General features: G+C 40.1%; 1 protein-coding gene across 1 annotated transcript; it reads left to right on the plus strand.

The window, feature by feature from the left end:
* Nucleotides 1-295: 295 nt before the first annotated feature.
* Nucleotides 296-25531, plus strand: LOC309394077 (SUN domain-containing protein 2-like; the record flags this gene model as incomplete). The annotated part of the gene is made up of 11 exons (XM_081956800.1): nt 296-381; nt 6172-6314; nt 8612-8728; nt 11370-11441; nt 14270-14333; nt 17563-17689; nt 19293-19371; nt 20780-20883; nt 21942-22109; nt 23244-23339; nt 25427-25531. 11 exons carry the CDS (start codon nt 296-298, stop codon nt 25529-25531), a joined length of 1161 nt encoding a protein of 386 aa, XP_081812926.1.
* Between the last annotated feature and the right edge of the window lie 338 nt (nt 25532-25869).

Below are 25869 nucleotides of genomic sequence, written 5' to 3' on the forward strand. Positions count from 1 at the left end.
CAGTGTCGACTTCAAGCTCGCAGGGAGCGTCCTCAATGAGGACTGTGACTTTCAGCTTTTTTGGCCGCCTGGTGCGGACTTGCCCTATCATGGTTTGATAGGTTACTTTGGGTTCTCTCTCTGGGCGCCCTTGAGTTTTCCGCCAGGCCCCTGGGTTGGGCCTCTGTTGGCGGTTTGGATTTGGTTTTGGCTGCCAGGCAGTGGCAGGGAATTCGCTCCGGCACACTTTGGCAATGTGCCCCTTTTTGTCGCAACGCTGGCAGGTTGTGTCCTGGAACTGGCAGGTAGACCGGGCATGGTCCCCTCCGCTGCTTGCACAGGGCAGCAGGTGCGAGTCATCGTCTTCGCTGTCAGAGAGTTCTTGTTCAGCGGCCTTGTGATGTACGTGTGTTTGCTTCTGCGTGGTTTGTGGCACGTTGTGCTGGCGCTGCAATGCTTCCGTGGACTTGTCGGCCGATTCGGACGCCTTAGCTTCGTCGAGTGCGATCTGCAGAGACATGTTCGATCTGGCTAGCAGACGTCTCTGCAGGTTAATGTCCCACACTCTGCAGATTAAGCTGTCTAAAATTTGGTCGTCTAAGTCAAGGAAGTTGCAATATGTTGCTGCCTTTCGCAGGGCCGCAACATATTGGTTTATGGACTCCCCTTCTTTTTGGTTCCGCATGTTGAATTCGTGGTGGCGAACGTGCCTCGACAGTTTGGGCACATAGTGAGTTTTTAGAGTCTGCTGTAACGCCGCCCAAGGAACTGCTTGGATCGGAGTTGGCTCTGATAAGTCCTTCACTGTTTCGAAGACCTCTCAGCCGCAGTAGCCCAGGAAGAGGTTTTTCTTGCGGGAGTCGGGAACCCGCATGAGGTCGTTTGCCTCGAGGAAGCATTCGAACCTCAGCATATACGATTCCCAGTGTTCGGCCCAGTGTTTGCAGTGTTCGGCCACTGGGTCATACGGAGTTGGCGGGGCATGTATGGCCATTCTTGTCTGAGGTGATTTGAATTTGCCGTTCAAAATGGTCACTCGATGCCGCGCCGATGCTCCGGGCTGGATTTACTTGCTGGATGTCTCGTTGTTCGTTCTTTGCCTATCTGCCTCTTGATCCCATCCTCGTCGCCAGTGTTAGATAGGGCAATGAGAAGGCAGACACAGGCTTAACGCAACAACAGCTCTTTATTACAGAGGAACAAGTATGTACAATCCAGCAACTGTTCAGTCTGACAGCTCTCCTTTTATAGGGATCTGTCAGACCTCTTAGCCAATCAGATTAAACCTCTGCCCCCGCCGGAACAGAGGACTAAAGTGGAAACCACGGTAGCTAGTGTTAATATCTAACAGGTATTTCTTTTTCTCCCTATATATTGCTACTTTCATTACCTTGAGCCACAGCTGTTGGAAACAAAAGTATAATTATAGTTTTGATTCTAGCTGTGATAGTCTGAATGCACATTGTTTGAAAAACAACCTTATTACATAGAAAAGTACTCACTGACATGCTGTAAGAACCCCTGTGGAGATAATAGTTCTCCTGACATTTTTAAAACACTAAAATACAATAAAAAAGAATTGACTTTGATACTGTTGCTAATATAGCAAACTCATGAGACATATTTTTGAGTCTTTTTCCTTTCATAATCTTATAATTGTGTTATTTTCTTGATTAGGCCCGCGGTATTTCTCTTACATAAATTTCATTGTTAGATTCTTTGTTTTGGATTGGTTTCATCTGTCAGATTTATCAGTTTCAGCTCAAAGTCCTAGTCCTCATTTTTATAGGTCTTCACCTGGTTATAGGCAAGGTGGCTGTTTCATTGATTATATTTTCTTTGGAAAGCGGTTTCAGAAACACCAAGGGCATCATGACAATCCTGAGAGCAATTTAAAACAAGGAAATGTATATTTGGCTATATAAGTATATTTGCTTGATAGGGAAACAATATGTAACATTATTATTATGTAGAAATCTGTCCTCCAATTTTTCAAATACTTTTCCTTCTTTCTATTATCCTCTCTTGTTCTCAAAGCTGCTTTATAGTTAACCAGTATCTTCTCCTCCTCCCTTCCATGACAGCAGGGGGAAGAAACGTTATGAGCATTAGGCTTTTATACTACATAAAAGAGGAAAGACATGAGACCTTCCACATATTCACAGAACATGAAGAGGTTCACCCCAATGGTGAAATTCAATTTTTTTTTACTAACGGTTCTGTGGGTGTGGCTTGGTGGGCATGGCAGGAGAAGGATACTACAAAATCTCCATTCCCACCCCACTCTGGGGCCAGCCAGAGATAGTATTTACAGGTTCTCTGAACTACTCAAAATTTCTGCTACCAGTTCTCCAGAACCTGCTGAATTTCACTCCTGGTTCACCCACTAAGTAATATGTCTACACAAAGCTTCCTGATGAATTGAAATAGTCCTATGTGTAGGCATACTTCTAAGTATATGAAAGAATCTTGGACAGAGCATCCCTAGCCATATGTTTAATTAACTATTTGTTGCTAACTATCTCAATAACTGGGCAGGATATTAATAGGAATTAACTGTATAGAAGTATTAAAACAATTATTAATAATTTTGGAATGTAGCCCCGTGATGAATTATAAGGGAGCCAAAAATAGAAGAGGGTTTTCTCCAAGGACATTGAGAAATATTTCCTATCTGAGAGACACTCAGCAACCTCATGCATGACCTCACACCTTGTGCAGTGTTATCTTAGTGAATTCATTTATGAGGTCATCCTGTTTTAGGCTATTTGTCCTGGGAGGTTTAAATACATGCAGCTTATTTCTCTTATTAACATCCCTTTGCCTTTGGGTTGGGCTCAGGTATCACTTAAAAATGTGATTCATTCCAAGAAATATTCCAAGAAATATTCCAAGAAATATTACCAAGTCAGGAGAAGCAGGATTAGGCCACTGTAAGGTTGGTGTAGAACTTTTTTTTAAACATTCTGTGTATCCTTATTAGACAGATGCATGATTGATGGGCTAGAAAGCAATGGGGAATATTATTCCACATGCCCTAATTAGTGGTAGAATTCAATTTTTTTACTACTGGGTCTGTGGGTGTGGCTTGGCTTGGTGGGCGTGGCTTGGTGGGCATGGCAGGGGAAGGATACTGTAAAATCCCCATTCCCTCCCAATCAGCTGTGACTCAGTGGGGCAGAGAATAGATGGAAGTGGGTCCAGTCAGAGGTGGTATTTGCCGGTTCTCCGAACTACTCAAAATTTCTGCTACCAGTTCTCCAGAACTGGTCAGAACCTGCTGAATACCACCTCTGGCCCTAATACATAAAGGGAAGAACTGTGCCAGATTAGTCTTCTTGGCAGAAGAGGCAGGTCTTTGCATGGGTTGAAGGCAGAAGGAGGAAAAGAAAGGTTAATCCATGTGGCCCTTTAGCCACTATGTTTTTGCCAAACTGAATTTCAAAGCTTAGAAGTTCCAAAGCACTTGCTTTAGAAAGGGAATAGAGCATCACTAAATTGCAAAAGAGGCACTCAAGTCTGCCCAACTCTTCTTTTGCTTTGTAGTTATTAATCATAGGAGGTTGAGGAACAGTTCCTTGGTGAAATTTTTAGAGTTGGATAAAGGCAAAAAGCAAACAAGGTGTGACACAAGTACTTGGAGAGTCTGAGGAAGTGCTTAGAAGAATTCAGCTATGATTGAGTGGCACAGTTCCTTCTTGGGAAGATGACTTTTGTATAGTCTACTGTATTGGCTGTAGAAATCTAATTGGAGTGATAAGAGCCCAAAATGCCTTGTACCAGTTTTGTTGCTATGTCAGCCAGTCTTATTTCAAGAAAATCTGCCTAGCTTCACTTATGCATCGCCACAGATATATTCAGAGGTGGGTTCTTACTGGTTTGGACTGGTTCGGCTGAGTAGGTAGTAACTCGGCCTGCCATGCCCCTGAACCAGTTCTTGCAGCAGCGACCGGAATCCACCCCTGGATATATTGCATTAATCTATACGTACTGCCATATGAAGTAACCAACTTATGACCACAATCGAACCAAAAAAGTAAGATAGTTGTTAAGTGCAATTTACCCCATTTTATGACCTTTCTTGCCATAGTTGTTAAGTGAATCACTTCAGTTGTTAACATGTTTATTAAGCGAATCTAGCTTCCTCATTGACTTGTGAGAAGTTCACATAAGGTGATCCCAGGACACGTCAATCATCATAGATATGAGTTGGTTGCCAAGCATCTGAATTTTGATCGTATGACCATTGAGGACGCTGCAAAAAACAATCAAAGATCACGGGTTTTCAGTGCCATTGTAACTTTGAACGGTCAGTAAATGGACTGTTATAAGTCGAGGACAACCTGTATTGCATGATTGTCCTTGTTGAGGCAAGTTGGATTGACTTTATTATATCAATTCTGTACCAGCTGCCCTGGTCCTTCCTATACAAAGCACGTACGTTAAAAGTAGTACCTTATCAACTTTCTCAAAACTGTTATGTGCACTTTGAATTACGTTGATGGTATTGAATAGGCTCCATCATATTTTAAGGTTTTTTGGGAGAATTCCAATGCAACGACGGAGTGAAAGACTGGCCATCCTCCAAAAGCTGAAACCCATTTCATACCGGGAAACAGGAGTGAAAAGGTACAAAGGGGCTCCTTTAATTTATTGCCCAGGGCCCGAGCTGCCATGAGGTAACCAGGGAAGGGAAGGGCTGCCTCCTCCTGTGCTGGCCACGGCCATCCCCTTCACTAGGACTTATTTTTGGGGTAGGTTGTATTTTCAGAGAAACATGGTATAAGACTAGCGTGGTGCTTACCAAATTTCATTTCAGTGTATTTAGAACCAATGCACATTTTTTCTTTTGTATAAATTCAGTTCTTCAAAGTAACTATTACTTCAGGGTCCCCTGAAGCTAGTGGTTCTCAACCTGTGGGTCGGGACTTTGGGGGTCGAATGACCCTTTCACAGGGGTCGCCTTAGACCATTGGAAAACATGTATTTTCGATGGTCTTAGGAACCGAGACACCGATTTTATGGTTGGGGTCACCACAACATGAGGAACTGTATTAAAGGGTCGCGGCATTGGGAAGGTTGAGAATCACTGCCCTAATTGAATCCTTCAAAATACCATGGAAAGAATTCTTTGAAACTGGGGAGCTGGCAGAAATGAAGGTTGCTTCAAACACAATCTCTGTAAAGTTTCTGGAGTCTAATCAGCTTCTCCTAATATCTCCAGAGCAGGATGGAGCAATAGCCTGGGATGGCATAACTTCCTTGAGGGAAAATGAGGACTGCAGCTGGGGTAATGATACATGGTGAACAAGGCTGCTCATGCATTTTAGTGAGCCTGGAATATTCTGCTCCCCCCTCTTAATTTTGGGTGGATCGCTTCCCTTCCCTTCCCTCCTACCCTCTCCCCCCCTTCCTTTTATTTTCCATGATTAAACGTACAGTTTTACTAGAGTTTCTGGATGTTTCTCATATCAATTCATACTGCTGATTTATTAAAGTTATATACAATATTTTGCAAATGGTCATTATCATTGATCTCTCTCTGGATGGGCAGCCCTAGAATAAATATATTAGGTTGGATCTGGACTGATTGCCATGTGCTAAGGCCTCATACTTCTCATTTCCAGGTCTTTATACCTAGCTAAGATAATTTAGAATACTTGCCACATACGCTTTCTTTTTGAAGCCACGATAAAATACTTTGTACACTGGAGTTGTGTGGAGTTCTCCTTGCACAAAAGCTTGGATTCGCTTCTCATAAGATTCAACCGAGATCAGCAGTGGTTTCTGCCAGTGTTACTCGTGCGTGTGCTGGATGTGTGAAGTGCGTGCATGCACAGTTCAATGGAAATTGTTATGCGCATGCGCAGAACTAAAAAAAAGATGGTGGCAGCGGTGACCGGGAAACTGGTTCAGAAACGTGTCCAGCCTGGGTTGCTACCGGTTCTGAGACCCAGGCCGGCATACCACTACCGGTTTGGCCGAACGGGTCTGAACCAGTAGGAACCCACCTCTGACCGAGATGTCAAATTGCACCAGACAACGGATGTTTTTAATGTTCACTTAGGCATCTTAAAGTAATTTTGAAAATTTCTCCAGCTTTCTCTTGGTGGCCATGCCCCAGAATTGCACAGGAGGAAGCATCTGGCTGCTCTCGAATGAATATTGATCTGAATGTTCTCTCCTTTTCAGGGTTTTCAAAAAAATTCGCAGGAAGCGCCGTTCTCTTGTTCTACAAGAAGAGCTGGAGAAGAAAACATGGCAGGAGGCCTGGAGCCAGAGTAGTTGGGACACAAAAAGCAGCAGATCTGAAGACCCGTCACAGCCTTGCTGTAGTGAGTGTGCTCATTGACCAAGTGAAGGGAGCCCTTGGTTGCTCTCTTTCCCTAGCTACCTCCGGATTTGTAATAATGTCAAGCACAGACAAATACATTCAATTACTGATATAACTTATAGACCATTTATCTCCGAAATCCCTGAGTAGCATACAATATGCCCAAAATCTTAAAGACAAATATAAATATGTAATCTTATGTTAAAAATGGAATTAACATATCATTTTGAAAAAAGAAATAGCAATGACAGGGATGTTTTTGGAACCCTGTTAAAGGGCAGGATTGATGTAGCCCCTGGATTGCATTTGGAAGGGAGTTCCATGTATGTGGGGCAGCTGTGGAGTAAGCTCTATCTTCTGGAGATCAAACAGGATGGCTGACATTGTTGGAGTCTTCCAGATGATCCGAGTGGGCGTTGGAAAAAATGTCTCAGAGATTCCAGGCCAAGCAATTTAAGGCATTAAAAATAAGTAGGCTTACTGTACTTAGAAACAAATTGGCAAGTAGTGTAGATTTTTCAAAACTGGCATCACATGGTCCCTACAGGATACTTTATTCCAGGGACCATAGTAGCTGCCACATTTTGTACCATCTGAAGTTTCCAAAGGGAATAAATGGAGGGCCTTTGGAGAGCATGCTACCCAATCAAGGCTGGAAATTATCAGGGGTTATGGCACTGTTTAAAGGTAATATGATCTAGCAATGGATGCAATTGGTCCATCAGCGGCTGTGCCAGTGGCTATGCCTTGGTCCTTTGTACCCAAGTGCATCAGGACTTCACATGTCAGCTTGGTTTGGGCTTATAGAGCAGCTCTTCCCAGCTGAAAGTTGCCAGTACCCTCAGAACAATGCAAAAGCAGTGGAAAGCAGACCTTCTGGCTTCCATCAAGGCGAAAAAGAAAGCAGCTCAGCCAGCCGCTAAAGCCAGGAGGAGTCAGATGATAGAAATGCTGGCTTCTCACCTGGCTCTCCAGCCCTCCTTGCTAAGATCTCTCAGCTAAGATCATAATAATAAGGGCATCATTCTATCTTCTTTAAACACTGAAATTCTATATTTGTGTTCAGGATCAGCTCAACATTTATCCTGATTTTCAACTGGGAAAATATATGTAAGATATATTGCAATAATGACTAAGTATACTTACAATGAAGTTCACTTGTAAAGGACCAGGAAAAGTAAAAGATTAACCGGAGATATTTGTGGAAGGGAACAGGTGGGGTGGTGATAGTTGCAAGTAACAGAACATGCAATTCCATGACTCAAACCATTGTGTTTGACATTGGGACATGCATGAAAGAGTAAGCTTTCCATTGTGACTTCACTGTGTTCATGTTGTCATGTGCATTTAAGGTAGATCAAATCTTGTTGTGCGCAGATTTAAACATGTGCAAATCCCCTTCATTTTGATGGGAGAAGGTCCACCTTTTGGCTTCAACCTTTCTGAATTTGGCAAAGTATTCTCAATCTTGACCATCTTTCATCCTGCATGAATGTGCAGGCACATTTCCTCTCAGTCAACAGTGCACTAGACAGCTGCTTGCCAATCCAGGCTTGGAGATTAGGAAATGGAGATCATGCCTTTCACAAGGTCTGAGAATGTTTCCATGCAGAGGGGAACCCATGGATAAGGGGGAGGGTCAAAAAAGGCAAAGAAGAAGGCAGTTACCAAGTGACAGAAGCTCTTTTTAATGATTGACATCTATAAAAGAGCAGTGTTTGATCATGAAGACATGATCTGATCAGATGATTCTGATTTTTGACACTGGTATTTTGTAGCCATTTCACTCCATCATTGCAGGATGGTGATTGCTGATAGTTTTCAGAGCCTGGCAACATGTAAGGTACTTTCATGCACGTCTCACATAAAGGTATTTGAGAGAGCTCCAGTGCCCAAACAGTAGCTAGCCTGGCAGCAAGTCCTTTGTGGCAATAACCTTTGTGGCAAATAACTTTGCCAATAGCAATAACCCTTGTGTATTTCCTTTCCTGCCACAATATGCTAACAAAGTGGGCCAAGAAAGAACAGCGCACCTTCTAGCAATCTCCATGGCTTCTGAAACTGGCTTACTGAGCCTTTTCCTAACTCTATACCAATCTACATAGAAATCAACTATCACTCCCTTATTTGATTGCTGTGCTGGCAAGCAATGTACCAGACCAGGGATCTCCAACCTAGGCCACTTTGAGACTTGTGGACTTCAACTCCCTGGGAGTTGAAGTCCACAAGTCTTAAAGTGGCCTAAGTTGGAGACCTCTGTACTAGACTAATGTTAACCATGTAATTTGTCTCCCATAGGTAAAGACCTGTTGGATCAGAGTTCTTTCATTATCCAGCATTGTTTTGAAACTCCCCGCTTGGTGGAACCTATTGCTAACATCACAGTGTACCAGGTTCAGCAGCCACTTATTCTAGGTATGTTAGACATGAACACATTTTCCTTTCAGATGGGGCCAGCAGTGCATCTTTAAAAAAGGATTGGCCCAACATATTTGGCTGCTTAAAATGAGGAAAACAGGGTTCTCTCCCCAATCAAAGTGTGCTCAAAGCTATTTAAAACTTCCTCTTCCTCTTGAGGACTACCTCTATAGGGGTGGGCTGCTGGGGGTTTGCAGGAGTTTGGGAGAACCTCTAGCTAAGATTCTATGCAGTTTGGAGAACCCCCAAATCCAACTCCTGGCTGGCCCCACCCCGCCACTCCCAGGAGTCCCCATATGGCCCACTTTGGATGCAGGTAAGTGCTTGGGGAGGGTGAAAAACGGGCCTATTGGAAGTTTGGGAAGGCCACCAACAGGCCCATTTCCAGCCTCCAGAGGGCCTCCAGAGCCTGGGGAGGCCATTTTCATCCTTCCAAAGGCTCAAGGAAAGCCTCTGGAGCCTGGCAAGGGAAAAAACCACTCCACCACCATGGTGCAGGAGGCCGACTAGGCCATGCTCACCATGGCCACACCCACCCAGAAACAGGGCAGAGAACCGCTTGCTAAAACTTTTGAAGCCAATCCCTGCCTGTATTCCAAATTAACCAATGTAGGTGGTTGCCCACATTCTATCTAGTAGTAGAGACAGCTTTAGCTAAAAATCACCTGGGAAGGGAGTAGAATGCTTCTTTAGAAGGAACAAAATATTCATGGGATGAACAGAATATTTCACAAAGCTCAAAAGCATCTTCTCTTCACACTTTTTATAATCTTTTTGACCAACTTTAGAGTAGTTAGCAATAGGAATAGCAAGAAGTGACTCCCTCTCTGTTCCTCTTATTGCCTCTTTGCTTTCCTTACATTGGAAGACTGTCAGGTTCTCACTTTTAGTTTAGTTTCTGTAGGAAGAAAACCATGTTCTCCTTTTCCCCATCATAAGAATAGAAAACTCAAACATTCAATCGTTCTCTTGGAGTACTGTATGTGTTTCTTTAATAAGCATTCATTGTCTTTCTTTGAACCTGACTCTACTTCTACACATATATTTATGCTCTGCTGAATATAGACCACAGGTAATGAACTAAACTAAAGGACTGTACCCTTAGAAGCACTTTCCTCATGGCACAAAATTCCTAGAACTGCAATTGGGGCTGATATCTCAACATGGTGCCTTCTTGGTGGACCACCATCTATCATCAACTTCCAATATACTTAGCAGACATGGGCAGTGAGCAGTGCCATGAATAGAACCTGCATTTCTCTAGATTGCTCTGGAGCCATCCTGATGTAACGTCAGTCTTGGATAGGAATTTTAATGGTGGTTCTAAATGTACAGGAGTTTGTTGGAGCCCTGGGGAAAGTTGGAGCCCTGGGTGGCTGTCTTTAGTAATGCTTTGCTAATGATAGTACATGCCGTGAGGTTGGGGAATTCATTAAATCACCATTTAAAGCATTGCATCAAAAAGTGATCGTGATGCCAAAGAACTCTCTCTGGCAAACCTCTCTTCACTTCTTTACAGGTAGTCCTCAACTTACAAGAGTTCATTTAAAGTTACAACGGCACTGAAAAAAGTTGACCATTTTTTCACACTTATGACCATTTCAGCATCCTCATGATCACATGTGAAAATTCAGATGCTTGACAACTGACTCATATTTATGACGATTGCAGTGTCCCGGGGTCATGTGATACTTTTTGTGACCTGACAAGCAAAGTCAATGGGGAAGCCAGATTCACTTACAACCGTATGATTAACTTAACAACTGCAGTGGTTCACTTTATAACTGTGGCAAGAAAAGTCGTAAAATAGGGCATGACTCACTTAGCAAATATCTCGCTTAGCAACGGAAAGTTTGGGCTCAACTGTGGTCATGAATCAAGGACTGGCTGTATTTTGTGCTTCTTTAGAAAACAGATCTCACTGAAGCTCTGACTAGATGTGCCTAGGCTTACTTCATGAAGCTGAAACCCTATCCTCATTCCCAATGAATATGGTGGGGTTGGCTTGGGTAAGAATGTGCAGTAAATCGAACTAGCAGGGCTGTGCAGTGCGTCAGATTCTAAGGAAAACTCCGGAATCCGTTGCAGGGTTGGGCAGCAGCTATGCAGAACAGTCAGGCAACGGCTACTTTCAGGAGTTCTATAAGCACTCTCACATGTTCAGAAACCTTTTTCCTATCAAACCTTTCACATCCACTAACCGATGTGCATTTCTTCATGCCTAGTTCATCTGCTGGATTTTCTTTTGTGGATTTATCATTGGTTTCAAAATCTACAATTTAGCCGGATTATTGAAAAACATTGCAAAGCTGCAATACCTATACACTGATAATGATTATTAAGATTAAGGTGATTACAGCCATGTGAGAATTAATCCAGTTGAGCCTCGGAGTGCCTCTGGTGCTCCTAACTATATTGGAATAAACACATTCTTAAAAAAAAAAAAAAAACCACACCCCTCCCACTTCTGTAGGATAATGACTTTCCTGTTTATTTTCAAATTCTACAATCTAGAGAGCTGCACATCTATTGTCTGTAAATCTTTGTATCCTTTGGTTGTGTGTAATCGTCATTTCCACTACAGAGCAAATACTCACCTTGAATTAATGTCCATTTCGCTCTGCTTTCCTTTCCTCAGAGACACATTGGAGGCCTTTCATGAAGGTGTTGGTTTGCATAACGCTAATATTCATCGTGGGCCTCCTTTGGGGTGAGTGCTTTAACAAGCCAGTCTAAATACATTTTTATTTTGTTGACAGTTTCAGAAAGATTTTTTTCCCCTGCATGTGAAAAATATACAGATGATATTAAGACTACTGGAAAAAAGAAATGCTTCGACGACCTTGTCTCTTCAATGGTGTCACTTGGGTTGACTGTCTTAAAATCAATCCGGAGCATGGAATTGACTTCTTATAATTTTCCTCTGCACTAGAGAAACCCACTTAAAGAAATTTCATGATGTTTTAAATAACCAGCTGGACTCATTATACATATATTGCATTTTGGAAGCCTGGTAGATTTTAATATGGAATAACTTGGGGATTTGGTTCATCCAACATACTAGGAAATCATGGGATTTAGTTGGTTTGACCTCTTAGCATGTTGCGTGAAACCATTGAGATTTGTAGACAATGGATCCAAGGCTTAATGGGATCTTCAAACAAAGGCGGAATGGTCATCTATCAGAAAAATTCCAATGGATTTTGTACCGAGCAAGATCTTGCATTAGATGACCCTGATGACCCAGATCCCTGATCTTCTGAGTAGTGTGCCATGTGTGACCTTAGCTCTGTCAGCATTTACACAGGATAATAAATAGCAATTCCATGCAGACCTATAAAGGAAAGGAAATTCACCTAAAGCACTCTTTCTCTCTCTCCTCTTTCTCCATAACTGGGAAAAGATATAAACCAGAGCTTCATGATGCTTTCGCAACCCCTGTCCTGTTATTATGAATGAAACAGGAGGATCTGTAATTTAAAATGAATTCTAGTTTGTTAAAGAAACTAGCTAAATAATCCCAGGTTTCTAGTTTGCTTGTTTGGAAATGAAACAAGTTTTTATTTTAGATCATGATCCCTAGCTTGTTTATCACACCAAACTAGGAATAAATGATAATCCTAAAATGGAGAAAAGTGAGACTGAATTTTGGTTGATTCCTTTATCTGATTGTGCAGAGGGAAAGGAAAAAGACAGCAATAGCAACAGAAACAGAATGGCCAAAACAGTGTTGCACTTTTGTACTGGAAACAATCCTTTTGGGCATGCATGTTGACATCACAATGTGCACACACATAGCTGCACCATGATGTGGCAAGGCTGCTTTCATTAGTCTGAGCTTCTTCCCCCCCATAGCCAACATTGGAAATGGAAGCATAATTCAGGTTCTATGTTGGGATGGGCTATTTCCTGCTTGTACCTGTATAACTAAGCTGAGTTGGTGTTACTTACCAATCTCCCTCTAGTCTAGCATGACCTTTATTTTGATAAGAGTGTGTGACAGCCCCTTGCTTATTTCCTATATTTATGGATAAATGAGTAAGGAACACTTCAGTGACACTAAAGGTGTATTGATCAGGGACAGGAATCAATCCATCCATCCATCCATCCATCCATCCATCCATCCATCCATCTATCTATCTATCTATCTATCTATCTATCTATCTATCTATCTATCTATCTATCTACCTTATTCCTTTTCTACACTTTGCAAGCCATTGCTTACCCAAAAATAGAGTGGCATTTATTTATTTATTTATTTATTTATTTATTTATTTATTTATTTATTTATTTATTTATTATTTGTGTGTGTTTGTGTGTGTGTGTGTATGTGTGTATGTGCATCTATATCTATTTCTATATCTCCATATCTATATATAGATATATAGGTATGTATGAAAGGTATGTATGTATGTATGTATGTATGTATGTACACACACAGAGAGATACACACACACCACGTTTTCCCAAAAATAAGACCCTGTCTTATATTTTTTAGCCACCAAAAAAGGCACCAGGTCTTATTTGTGGGCCTCCTTTTCACTGTCAGAGGCCTTCAGGAACTTCTTCTGAGGCCGGCAAGGCTTTCCTGAAGGCCTCTGCAAATCGATCCTGAGCTCTGTTATCAGCTGCAGAGGCCTTTAGGAAAGCCTTGCAGGCCTTGCTGGCTGCAGACAAAATGGGCTGGCAAGGGCGGTGTCAGCTTGTGTGAGGCCTGGCTGCAAGTGCCCGAAAGTAAGTAGTAGGGCAGCTCCACCTCCTACATCCATAGTCTAGCTTAATTTTTACCCGTGCACCCTGGAGTGGGTGGGGTCCTAATTAGGGCTTATTTTGGGGGTAGGACTTATCTTGGATGCATATGTAAAAATCAAAGTAGGACTTCCTTTCGAGGTAGGTCATATTTTTGGGGAAATGCAGTATATAAGAGGCCTTCATCTTGCGGTGGATAATCAATGGCTAATATGATGATGATGATGATGATGATGATGATGATGATGATGATGATGATGTGTGCATATGTACTGTATACTGTATACATACTGCCCTATGGCTATCTCTGCTGTACATCAGGAAGCCTTTGAAATCTTGAGAAGTCACAGAAACACATACCTATTTCATTTTCTGGATGTTTCTTTGTAGAATGTAAGCAACTGAATTCAATTTCGTGATATTTGTTAAAAGCTGGGAAGAGACATACTTTAGCAAACTCACTGGCTGAGTCTTTCTTCCAAGGAATTCCCATTAAAAGTTAATTATGTCCAATAATCTTGCCAATCTGTTCCTAGCTCTCTTACTAAAGACTTCTTTCTTCTACCCAACCGTAAGAAAATAGAAAGGAAATTGCCTTCAATCTTCTTTAGGTCATAAAATTGCTCAAAACTCCCTTAACTGTCTTGCTTAGGAAATTTTGGCCTCAAGGATTACCTGTATCTCATTTGAAATAGGACTCAAAACATGTCATATTTACAGTTATTAAGTGACCAAATGCTACTGAATAATTCTGAAAAGGGGCTTAATGAAATTCATGTTTACTTCTAGGTTTTATGTCTGGCCTATGCACTTCCTCTAATATTTTCAAGCAGATCATGAAGATGCAATTAAGGTAAAAAGATTTGGAAATTTGTTTTTAATTAATGAATTAAATTGTTTTTAATTAATGAATTGCCCATAAAGATTTGGAAACATGCTAATAGGGATGCTTTAATCATTCAGCATCAGCCAAAATCATTTTTTAAATGGTGAAACAAAAGTGATGGAAAAAAATAGTGAAGAGGAGCCCTACCCTCTATAAATGTATTTAATAAATCTATCCTCTCTTCATGTAGAAGAGTTACCAGAGGAAAAGACCATAATCGGTTACTCAGTTTTTCCCAGTCTTCTTCCACTTTTTCACTTGTCTGGAATTCCTAAAATGCCTGCCCAGCAAGGCTGCTATAACTCTAGGTGACTTTGAACTTAATGGAATGTGGGCTGACCTTAAGTTTTTCTTAAGCTTAAAAAAAAAAGATTTATACTGATAGTAGCCTTCCAGTCTTAAATGCTGGTGATTTTTTTTTATTTTTTTTTAAAGGTTCTCCTATTATAGATATTCTTCAGGTCCTTGAATGAGATGTAAATGTCATAAACGTCTGGATATTGTCAACAGCCAGCTTGCTAAATTAGAGATGAAAGAGAAATGGATGAGTCTTTTATGTGTAGCAGATTCTACATAGAATAAAAGAATATTTTAACAGTGACCTCTTTTTGTTGGGAATGAAAAAAATAAGAAGTACAAACCGGTTTGCTTTGTGGAAGAAGCCCTAAATGTTCTCTCAACAAAATGTCAGAAAGTTGTAGGAAATTGAATGCTCAGCAGGGAATGTACAATATATACTATCAATCTTTGATGAAGTCTCATATTTTTGGAATTTAGGACTAAATGTAATTTTTTAATAGAATGATTTTAGGTGTACTGTCTCCTATAATTTTGTCCTAAGTAGGGCAACATGCCAATCAATAAGTCCTTAGTTTACATCTGAAAACATCATGACATTGGTATAATAAGCAATTGTGGTTATAATTTTATAAAATACCCTTTAAATGTACAGCAGTGTAAATTTCAATCCTTTCAACCACATTTTCCATTGTTCCATCTGTGCATTATAACCAAAAGTTTTAGCCCACTTTATCACATGCTCTTTTACTTGTTCTTCTGTTTCACTTTTCATTTAAAGTTTATACATTTTAGCAGTTATATTTTCATCATTTGTATACAATTCTATTTGAGTCTTACAATATTCAAAACCACAAATTCTTTTGTCTACTTTAAATCTTTCAAATGACTTTGCAAACTATATTCTCTGCCACCTGTTCTCTTGATTTTATTTTACATTTTCCTTGACAAAATGCTAATAATTCATGAGAGGTTAGCCATTTGTGTTGGTCTATTATTCCTCATTTATAAAATGCTTTTTGTACTGACAGCCACAAAGGTGTTTTCAGGCACAACCTGGCTTGGTATCTATTATATATTCTGAATGTGGCATGTCTAACATAATGATAACCTTGACTTTTTTATACCACAAATATCCATGCCACCCGCATCTCTGGTGGTGTTCTCCTAAATCTAAGAACATTCAGTTTTTCAGCTGCAGCTACTCTTAGCAATTGTGCTTATGATTTTTAATGGTAGGTTTGCTTATGATCCATATCTAGTGGTGGGTTTCAAATTTTTTTAGAACCTCTTCTGTAGGTGTGGTCTGTTTTGTGGAGTGGCTTGCCAGCCATGTGCCCAGGTAGGAGTGGCTTGCCAGCCATGTGACTGGGTGGGCGTGGCCAACTTGTAAAATGTGGTGAAACTCACTTAACAACGCTCTTGCTTAGCAACCAAAATGTTGGCTCAGAAACTCAGAAACTCTGGCATTTGAAGCACGAATTCTGGGAGTTGAAGTCCACAAGTCTTAAAGCTGTCAAGTTACAAGACCCTTGCACCGCTAACCTTTTAGAAAAAAACCCCAGGGGTGTTCAAACTTGACAGCTTTAAGACTTGTGGACTTCAACTCCCAGAATTCCTCCTCCAGTCATGTTGGCTCAGGAACTCTGGCATTGAAGTGTGCAAGTCTTAAAGCTGTCAAGTTACAAGACCCTTGCACCCCTAACCCTTTAGAAAAAAAACCCCAGGAGTGTTCAAACTTGACAGCTTTAAGACTTGTGGACTTCAACTCCCAGAATTCCCCCCCTCGCTCTTCATCTTGATGATGTGCGGACGGGCGGGGGGAGGGAGCTGGAACCAGTTCAAAAAAGCACTGTAGATTTGTGGAACCTCTTCTATAGAAGAGGTTAGAACTGGCAGGAACCCACCCCTGTCCATATCACTGAGCAACAGGAACAGACATAATAATAATAATAATAATAATAATAATAATAATAATAATAATAATAATAATAATAATAATAATAATAATAATAATAATAATAAAAAATTTGAATATATTAGCCGCTCCCTTTCCAGACAGGACTCGGGGCGGCGTACAATAAAACATATAAAACATAAAACATATGTACAAACACATAAACATACACATATACAAAGACATACATGCACGGAGGAGGTAACAAATTACATCACATTTAGACAGTTAAAAATCACCATTAAAATACCTCATTAGTAATAACACAATTTAAAAATTTAAAAAATTTGAATGGACTGTCAGGAGGAATAAGAAAAAATTTATGGTTGAGCCAGGCCAGATAATTGAAAGAGGTGGGTCTTCAGCTGTACACGGAAGGAGCGGAGATCGGAAATAATCCTGATGTCACGGGGGAGGTCATTCCACAGGGCTGGGCCCATCACAGAGAAGGCTCTGCTCCTGGGTGTCGCCCCCCGACACTGTTTAGCGGACGGCACCCGAAGAAGTCCCTCTCTGTGTGAGCGGATTGGTCGTAGGGATGTATGGGGCAGGATGCGACATTTCTGCCTGGATCATGACTAGAGTGGAGATACGATAAAGCATGAGCAATTTTGTTTACATTTCCTTGCCCCGACTAGTGTTTTGATCCAGCTCAGATGGTGAGCAGCTATACACACACAAACACAGATGCACATATCACATACACAGTTGGGGGATGAAAAACCCCAGGTGTCAGAGAATTGAAATGTGTTCCTTGTGACCATCCCTCCCTCCCTCCCTCAGAAAAAAAAATGATTCTGCTTCCGAGCAGCCATGCAATCCCTCCTCTGGAGTCTGAAGTGTAACTCCAAACAACGGGCTCACCCAACAGTTGATCTAGGTTTAATCTAGTCTAGTGTGATAGATAACTTACTTTAAGTGTCTTTGCTCTTTTTTGCCTAGTCGCCAGAATGAGGCCCTTCAGCAGCATCTCCACAAACAGATTGGATCTTTCCGTCAAAAAGTTGCAGGACTCCAGACTCTTGTAGATGCCCTTGAAAATATCCATGGACATTGGGAGACCCAGAAGGTTAGTTTATGTAATTTGCTAAATACATTTTTGCTTTTAGTAGTAATACAATCCTGCTTCTGCCCAATACTGTTTTCCACTATTTTTCAGGCCTAGCAATCACTGAAATAATTACCGCAATTTAGTCCATAGATCAAAAATGTACCAGCATAAATCAATATGATATACTATTTTTATCAGACCTTGATAAATTGATATTTATAAATATGATATTTTATCAGACCTCCCCCCACCTCACCCCGATCGGGAACATCAATAGAAATCCTACCATTTCTAAGGACTTCCTATTTGAAATCATATGATGTCTAGCCAGTACCAATCATGCACTCTATCAGGGACGTGCGGTCAAGGGAGGCAGGGGAGGCAGAGCCTCACCTCTCTTCATGAAATAATAGTATATAATATTATATACTGTATATATATATATAATTTTATAATATTATATACATCCGTCTGGCCGCGCCCGGGAGCTGCGGAGGCAGAAATGTTGTCGGTGCTCCCAGATGACGAAGCCACGAAAGCGACTGGGGAACGATGAGAACCTTCCTGCCTCTGCTGGATTTCGCACGCTCCTCGCGACTGCAATATGCAGTCGCGAAGAGCACGCAAAGTCCAGCAGAGGCAGGAAGGTTCTCGTCGTTCCCCAGTCGCTTTCGAGGACTGCGGAGCGCGAGCCGGCAGAGCACGCTCAGGAAGGCGGGGAATGGGATCACGTGTGCTGGAGGCTGAGGCAGCCTCAGCCTCCAGCACATGTGGTCCCATTCCCCACCTTCCTGATGACGTCACCAGCCTCACCAGCCATAAACCTCACCGCACGTCACTGCACTCTATATAATCCTAAACCTTCCTTCTTGTAGTGGTTTGTAATCTTTCAGATGCTTGAGCAAATCAGTTTTCATGCCCTAGGCTCTGTTTTCCTTGTCTTGTTTTGGTTCAGGTTTTTATTTTGTTCTGTTCTTTTTTCAACTGACATATCAACAGTTTGCATTTCAAACTGCCTTCCCCACAGTCATGACGGATGGTCTTACAGAATTAGCCTGGCCTCTGGCTAGAGAGATATTTATCTGTTTGAAAGCACCATGTATAGGAAGGTACATGTTTGATTTAAAAGGGAAAGGGAAAAAAACAATGAAAGAAGCCAAGAAGGAGCTTGAATTTGTCCTGCAAAGCATCAGCACTTTGGTAGCAGAATTAAGCAGGCCCATAAATGTTTTGGCCATGTTTTCCTCATTATAGCATTTTCTAGAGGTATTGTTATTATCTAAGTTAGCATATGGTTGTGTGTTTACTTGCATACATAGATATTACTCGAATCTATATCTTCTTCTGTCTCTTTTTTGGAGTGAATATTTCCAGATCTATGGCAATAGAACATACTATGCAGACAATTGGATTTCTCCTCTCTCATTTAGGGCCATCACATAACGCAACCCCAGTTATGTTGGCTAAAGCTATCGGGAGCTGGTCTAAAGGGACTGCAGATTCCCTTCCCATTATTAGATTAGGTCCCAAGTTGACTTCCCATCCCCTTCCCTAACCCCCACAAAATATAACCCAGCAGAGTTGGCCTTTCTCCTATTTGTCCTCCCTTTCCATTCCACAGCATATATTTGAGCAAGGGAGCAGCACGCAAAATGAAAGCAGCTATTTTTGGAAGAAAGACTACGCACTGAGCTCTGAAGGTAAGCCTCACGTACAACAATATTTCTGTAATGCACCCTTCTAACTTTTTCCACGAAGCACGCTCAGCGAACCGGTTATTACACCGGTTGAATCCCACCACTGCCCATTGTCATGATCAACAAACATGCCAGATGGTATTTAATGGATGATGGAAATTTTGGAGCAACATGCTTGAAGGTCATCAGAGTGAGAACAACTATCCTGCCGTTTATTGCCTTTAATCTTATGGAATTTGCTTTACAATATGCATTTACTATTTCTTTGCAAGAGTCACATCTGCCTTACACAGGACCCCCCCACCCCCAATAACAAGAACCCTTTCAAGTAATCTGGGATGAGAGAGGATGGCTGGTTCCAAGTCATCTAATGAACCTCCGTGGCAGATGATAGGCTAGAAAGTGTGTCTCCTTTGTACTGGTCCAATGTCTTAACCAGCATACTGGCTTTGTGTTTCACAACAACTTCCAACTGACCTAGAAAAAATATAGGCTTTAACCAGCAGCACAGTAAAAAAAAGGATGTGTTCACTTCTTACAGATTACAGAGCAAGATTATATGAGCACAAGCATATCTATCTATGGTGAGTCTAGAGTTTATAAAGACCCACTGGGCAATCACCGTTTGCTCATTTTGTTAATTACTCAGTGGTGACTTGCAATTATTTTAAACTTGGCTATAACTGATTGGCTTTTGTTGCTCCTTCAGGTACCACTACAAATATTCCCTTCACAAAAATATAAAATAAAATATAAAATAAATAATGTTAGTATTTACCCTCTCTGGGGGAACTTTATCTTTCTACAAATATACTTACAGTATTGGGGGAAATTTGTCAAGTGTTTTGCAGAACGAATCCCAGGGAAACCATTAAAGCTATCTGCTGCTTCCGAAATTCTGCAATTTATGTCCCTTTTTTGTAACCACCACATCACTGTGATTAAAATGTAAAAAAAATTGGGAGATGCAAGAATCTGCAAAATGGGAGCACGAATTGGACCTTCAAAAATAGGCAAAAATGTGTGTTCCTTCTAAAGCTCCATTTGCATGACTGCAATAGCATTTTCTCATTTATTCTGTTCTGACAGAAGGATAGAATATGAATTTAATCCTACCCCCCCTCCCTCCTCACCCTCAGAAATGACATCATGCAATTAGTTATGTTGTCCCACTATTGGGACTGGATTGTCGTTCGGCACAGCAAGATCAATAGATTAATGTTATGGGTGGGAAGTATGAAGTATGAGAAGTTGGGAACCAATACATATCGGAAAACTCTTGAAACTGTAATACATAGGTTCAATATTTTACTTTCAGCTTATTTGGCTTGCTCTGATTAGCATCCCTTTTTGGTTCAGTCTTTGTGACTCCTTTTAATTCTTGATGAAGAATCTTCCCTCTTTTATGTAGGTGCCCATGTCGTGAAATTCAGCAACAACTTTAACACAAGAGCACAAGTCTGTATGCTGGGGTTCTGCTGGGATTATATGCGGTCACCAAATACGATTTTAGAGGTAGGAAGGGTTCCTTAATAACAATATTTTCTCTTCCATCTCTCTGAAAGATTTTGGTTGTGTTTCTCTTCACTATCTTTCAAACCTCATGAAGGAAGTCTAGTTCACGTGTCTCCAAATGGCAATTGTCAGATAAAACATTGCTGAGTGATAGCAAATGAATGAATCAGATTTATGGAGTCTGAGCTATCAGCTGTATGCACGTTTTGGGCACAAGTGTCAATAGGTTGATCCACTCATTTTCTAATCATTATTTGTCTCAAGGAGGTAGGACTTATGCCTTTAAATTTTGCTGTACGGGATCCCATTATAAATTACATAATAGTATCAAGAAAAACTGGGACAATTAGTGCCTCATCCCACATCTGGTCTTGCATTATTCAAAACTATGCTCCATTCTTTTTTGTGAATGCACATCCTTCTCTAAAGAACACATACCTTTTCTTTATATCTTTGAGGACTTGTCCCTGTATTAATTTCTATGCATGCATGTGAAAACCATCCTTCCTTCCTTCCTTCCTTCCTTCCTTCCTTCCTTCCTTCCTTCCTTCCTTCCCTCCTTCCTTCCTTCCTTCCTTCCTTCCTTCTCCCCCCTTCCTCTCTACCCCCTCTCCTCTCCCCTCTCCCCTTTCCCTTCTTTTCTCGCACCTTGCTGGTGCTAAATTCTTCTAAATAGACTTACTTCTGAGTAGATATGCAGAATTTCTAGCTGGAGGCAGTTTCCAATAAATATAATATATACATTCAGTAAAATCAATGAAAAATTGTTCATTGTCTACTCAGTTTAAACTGGATTAAATTACTTGAATTTATGTTCCGTTGAAATCAGTTTTGCAAATCTTCCCTTGAAATGTCTGAGTTACAGTTGAATGTTCAATCAATTTAGTCTTGATCTCATACTGTGACGTTGAGTTTAGGTGGCTTAATCAATAAAGACTTGATTAGAAAAATCAATAATGACTTGATTGTAAAATTAGTTAATACCAAAACACGCTTTTCAGAAATCAAAAGACCTGCTTTTATTGCTTTTTGATAGTCACAGACTGTTTGGTTTTCAGCGGGATAATACCCCTGGGAATTGCTGGGCCATGAAGGGATCTCAAGGTTATGTAGTCATCAAATTGTCTCAAGCTGTCCGTCCGACTTCAGTAGCCCTGGACCATATTTCAAAGACAGTTTCTCATACAGAAGAGATAACTAGTGCACCACGGAATTTTTCTGTCTATGTGAGTATTTATATTTATTAGAAAGTTTCCTCTTTCCTGGGTTGAAAAGTGGTGTCATACCAGTCTATAATGTTGGGATTCAGCTGTGCATACAGTAGCTGTACATCAATTGCCCTTGAGGGGCAATAGTTCAAGATATAATTACCAGAGGAATGTTTATCTCATCCAAAAACCATGATTCTGTGTAGTAAACCTTCTATTAATGAGACTGATATCCTCAGGACTTTCATCACTTCCTCTCTCAGTTCACTTTATTTTTCTCTTCTGGCTGCGAACAAAATAGTTGATAGCCTTACGTAACTCACTAACTCTCTCTGTAATAGCTGTACATAAATGTAAACCACTTAGGTTTTCCTCTCACCACCCAAAACCTAAAATTTATCTTTGCAGATAGTTCTTTGTTCGAGGTTACAATGGCACTGAAAAAAGTGACTTATGACTGTTTTTCACACTTATAACCCTTGCAGAATCCCCGTGGTCACATGATCAGAATTCAGACACTTGGCAACTGACTTATTTTTATGGTGGTTACAGTGTGCCAGCGTCATGCGATCACCTTTCTGACAAGCAAAGTCCATAGCGAAGCTAGATTTGCTTAACAACTGTGTTTCTAACTTAACAACTGCAGTGATTCACTTAACAACTGTGGCAAGAAAGGTGGTAAAAAGGGCCAAATATCTTGCTTAGCAACAGAAACTTTGGGCTCAATTGTGGTCGTAAATCAAGGGCTACTTGTAATTTCTTTCACACAACACCAGTCTCAAACATTCAACTCCTAACCACAGTGTTCAGTGAAAATTATTTCCAGCTTACACAGCACGTATTTGAACGCAAGCCTCTGTCCTCCTCCCTCCTTCTTTATATATCTGCCTCCATATATAGAGCCATTTTAAGAGCGCATGGGTGTTTAGCTAATAGTCTTTGCTTTTTCACATAGAGTTTGGATTCAGGGGTATCCACATGGGAGGTCAAAGTAGAATGTCATGCTGTCAGGAAGCAAACTCTGACCCTTTTGAATACACATTCAGAAGAGGCAAGGGATGCATTGTGAGCTTCTGTCTGTCGTATTGTCAATTTTAATAGATGCTGCTGCTTGGATTCTGCATTACCTTTTCTTTTATTGCCTTTTCTCAGGGATTCAAAAATGATTTTGAGAAGGAAGAAGGACAATTTTTGGGATCATTCGTCTATAGAGTGGATAGATTTCCTTTGCAAACATTTAAATTAGAGGTAGGTTGCAGAATATACAGGGGAAAAAGCTACAGCCAAAGAAATTTGAGAATGAGTCTTACAATCATTTTTATCACACATTTCTGTAATGTCATTTTTATAAATGTCTGGGTAAAAGCTACAATCCCTGCACTCTTTTATGAGGCTGATACTGATTTAAAAGAACATTACTAATATTTTAAAAATACCATTTGTAGATAGTTTAAATTTAGATTGCAAATCACCATACATTTATACTTAATTGACAAGCAACTGTTTATTCTGGCAGGTAGCTAGTATGGAAATTTGAGAAGCTAAAAAAGTCAAAATGTTATTTTCTATTTAACTTAGAAGGCCTTTATATCTCACTGAAGATGCCCTTTCAAATGTATAACAGCATATATTAAAAATATAATGCAACTAATATGCAAATTTGTAACAAACAAAATAAAACAAAATGATTCAGCCAATGAAATAAATATGACATCTCAATATAAAAAATATTTTTAGTTGTTCAGAATTACTCTACATCCTCTCAGCCAAATTAGATTGCTTATAGTATTATATACAGAAAACATACAGTGTAAGTAAACCCAGATTCATAGATTATTTACAAACACTCAGAAATGTTAGCAGAGTCATCTAAGATCTTCGGTTTGTGTGTATCTTGTCTACTATAATATTTTGAGAATAGTACAAAATCACAATGGATTTTGTTTAAGGCAATATTTATATTTTGGATATGACAAATGAGCATTAACAGAAAAAATTTTGCAGGCTAAAAACCTTTTCTAGGAAGCTAATGTTTAGCATTAAAAAGATTAGAGGATCCCACTTGGAGCTATTCTGAAAAGGAAAACTGAGGAAACATTGCAATGATGGAATATTATGTTTCCTGAATGGGTCATAAAAGGGACCAAAGGAGACAGACTGCAGTTTTAAAGAGATAAAAGGCTGAGTTGGGTTTGAGATTTATAATTTCTAAATTATTTAGAAACCTGATGTGGTACTTAAATCTCTACTGAGTCATAGGCTCAACCTGGCTTATTCATCAATAATTTTAAATATCACGAATGACAGAAGCATCAAATGATCTAGGAAATTAAATCAAAAGAATACAGAGCAACAGAGTTAGAAGGGACCTTGGAGGTCTTCTACTTCAACCCCCTGCTTAAGCAGGAGACCCTATAACATTCTAGACAAATGGCTTTCCAATCTCTTCTTCACATCTCCAGTGATGGAGCACCCACAACTTCTGAAGGCAAGACATTCCACTAGTTAATTGTTCTCACTGTTAGGAAATTTCTCCTTAGTTCTAGGTTGTATCTCTTGATAGGTTTCCTTTTATTACTTCTTGCCTGCCCTCAGGTGCTTTGGAGAATAGGTTAACCACTTCCTTTCTGTGACAACTTCTCAAATATTGGACTAGACATACCCAGTTCCTGCAACTGTTCTTCACATGTTTAAGCCTCCAGTCCCCTAATCATCTTTGTTGCTCTTCTCTGCACTCTTTCTAGAGTCTCAACATCTTTTTTCGTGGTGACTGCTCAAACTTCCATACTAGCCAAAGAAGTAGGATGGCCATAATTTTTATCAAATTTGTACCACACCATTCTTAGTCTATGAAATACCCCTGGGTGGGTATATTGTACATACAAAGATCTATCTTCTTTAAGGCTTGGGTTCACCAGGTCATCAATACTTAAAGTCACTTCTAACAGTATAATTTTACAAATTTAGATCCAGATACATTGTAAAAGAAATTGATTTGTTCTCTCTCTTTGAGCATAAGTATATGAATTACAATCTGGCTTTGATATGTCTCCAGATTTGGATGTCGTTTTTTACTCAAATCCAAACTAACAAAAGAAAACTGATTATGGTCAGATTACTAACTCTTTTTAAATCTTCCTTGAAGAGCTGGTAGGAAAATATTCCAGTTGTTGTATTTAAGTCACTTCCATGACATTTTGCTAATGTATTTTAACTTAATATACTAGAGTGGGGAAGAGAAGCAGAATTGCAAAGATCTACATTGCATAAATGGTGGTTAGTAATGTTTGATTATTTGTGTTCTATGGTTCCTGATCCTTTTATTTTATTTTCAGGGAGCACCTTTAGATAAATTTAAATATATGCTCTTGAAGATCTTGACTAATTGGCATCATCCAAACTACACATGTATCTATGGATTTCGAGTATATGGAGAATAATTGTACTGACAAGAGTGAACAGGATAATTCAATATAATAAATACATAATGGTGTAGTCTTATTGCTCACATATTAGCTGTTATTTTTTTAAGGTGTCTCAATGTTGTTTTAGTGTATACCTTGCTTAATGGTTGGGGACATGAACACAATGCTTAAGAAAGAAAAATACATTGAATGTATTTTCAGTTTATTGAAAAACCTACCAATAATTCATCCTATAAATAATATTTGCTAATTAATACACTAAAAGACCAGTTTGGTCTAGTGATTAAGAGACCATACTCCATTCAGTAGCGCAGACTCCATCCCACAAGGGATTATGGGGTCGTTAAAATATG

Source organism: Natrix helvetica, assembly GCF_964273705.1.
Source record: "Natrix helvetica genome assembly, chromosome: 1".
In the NCBI taxonomy this organism is placed as follows: Eukaryota; Metazoa; Chordata; class Lepidosauria; order Squamata; family Natricidae; genus Natrix; species Natrix helvetica.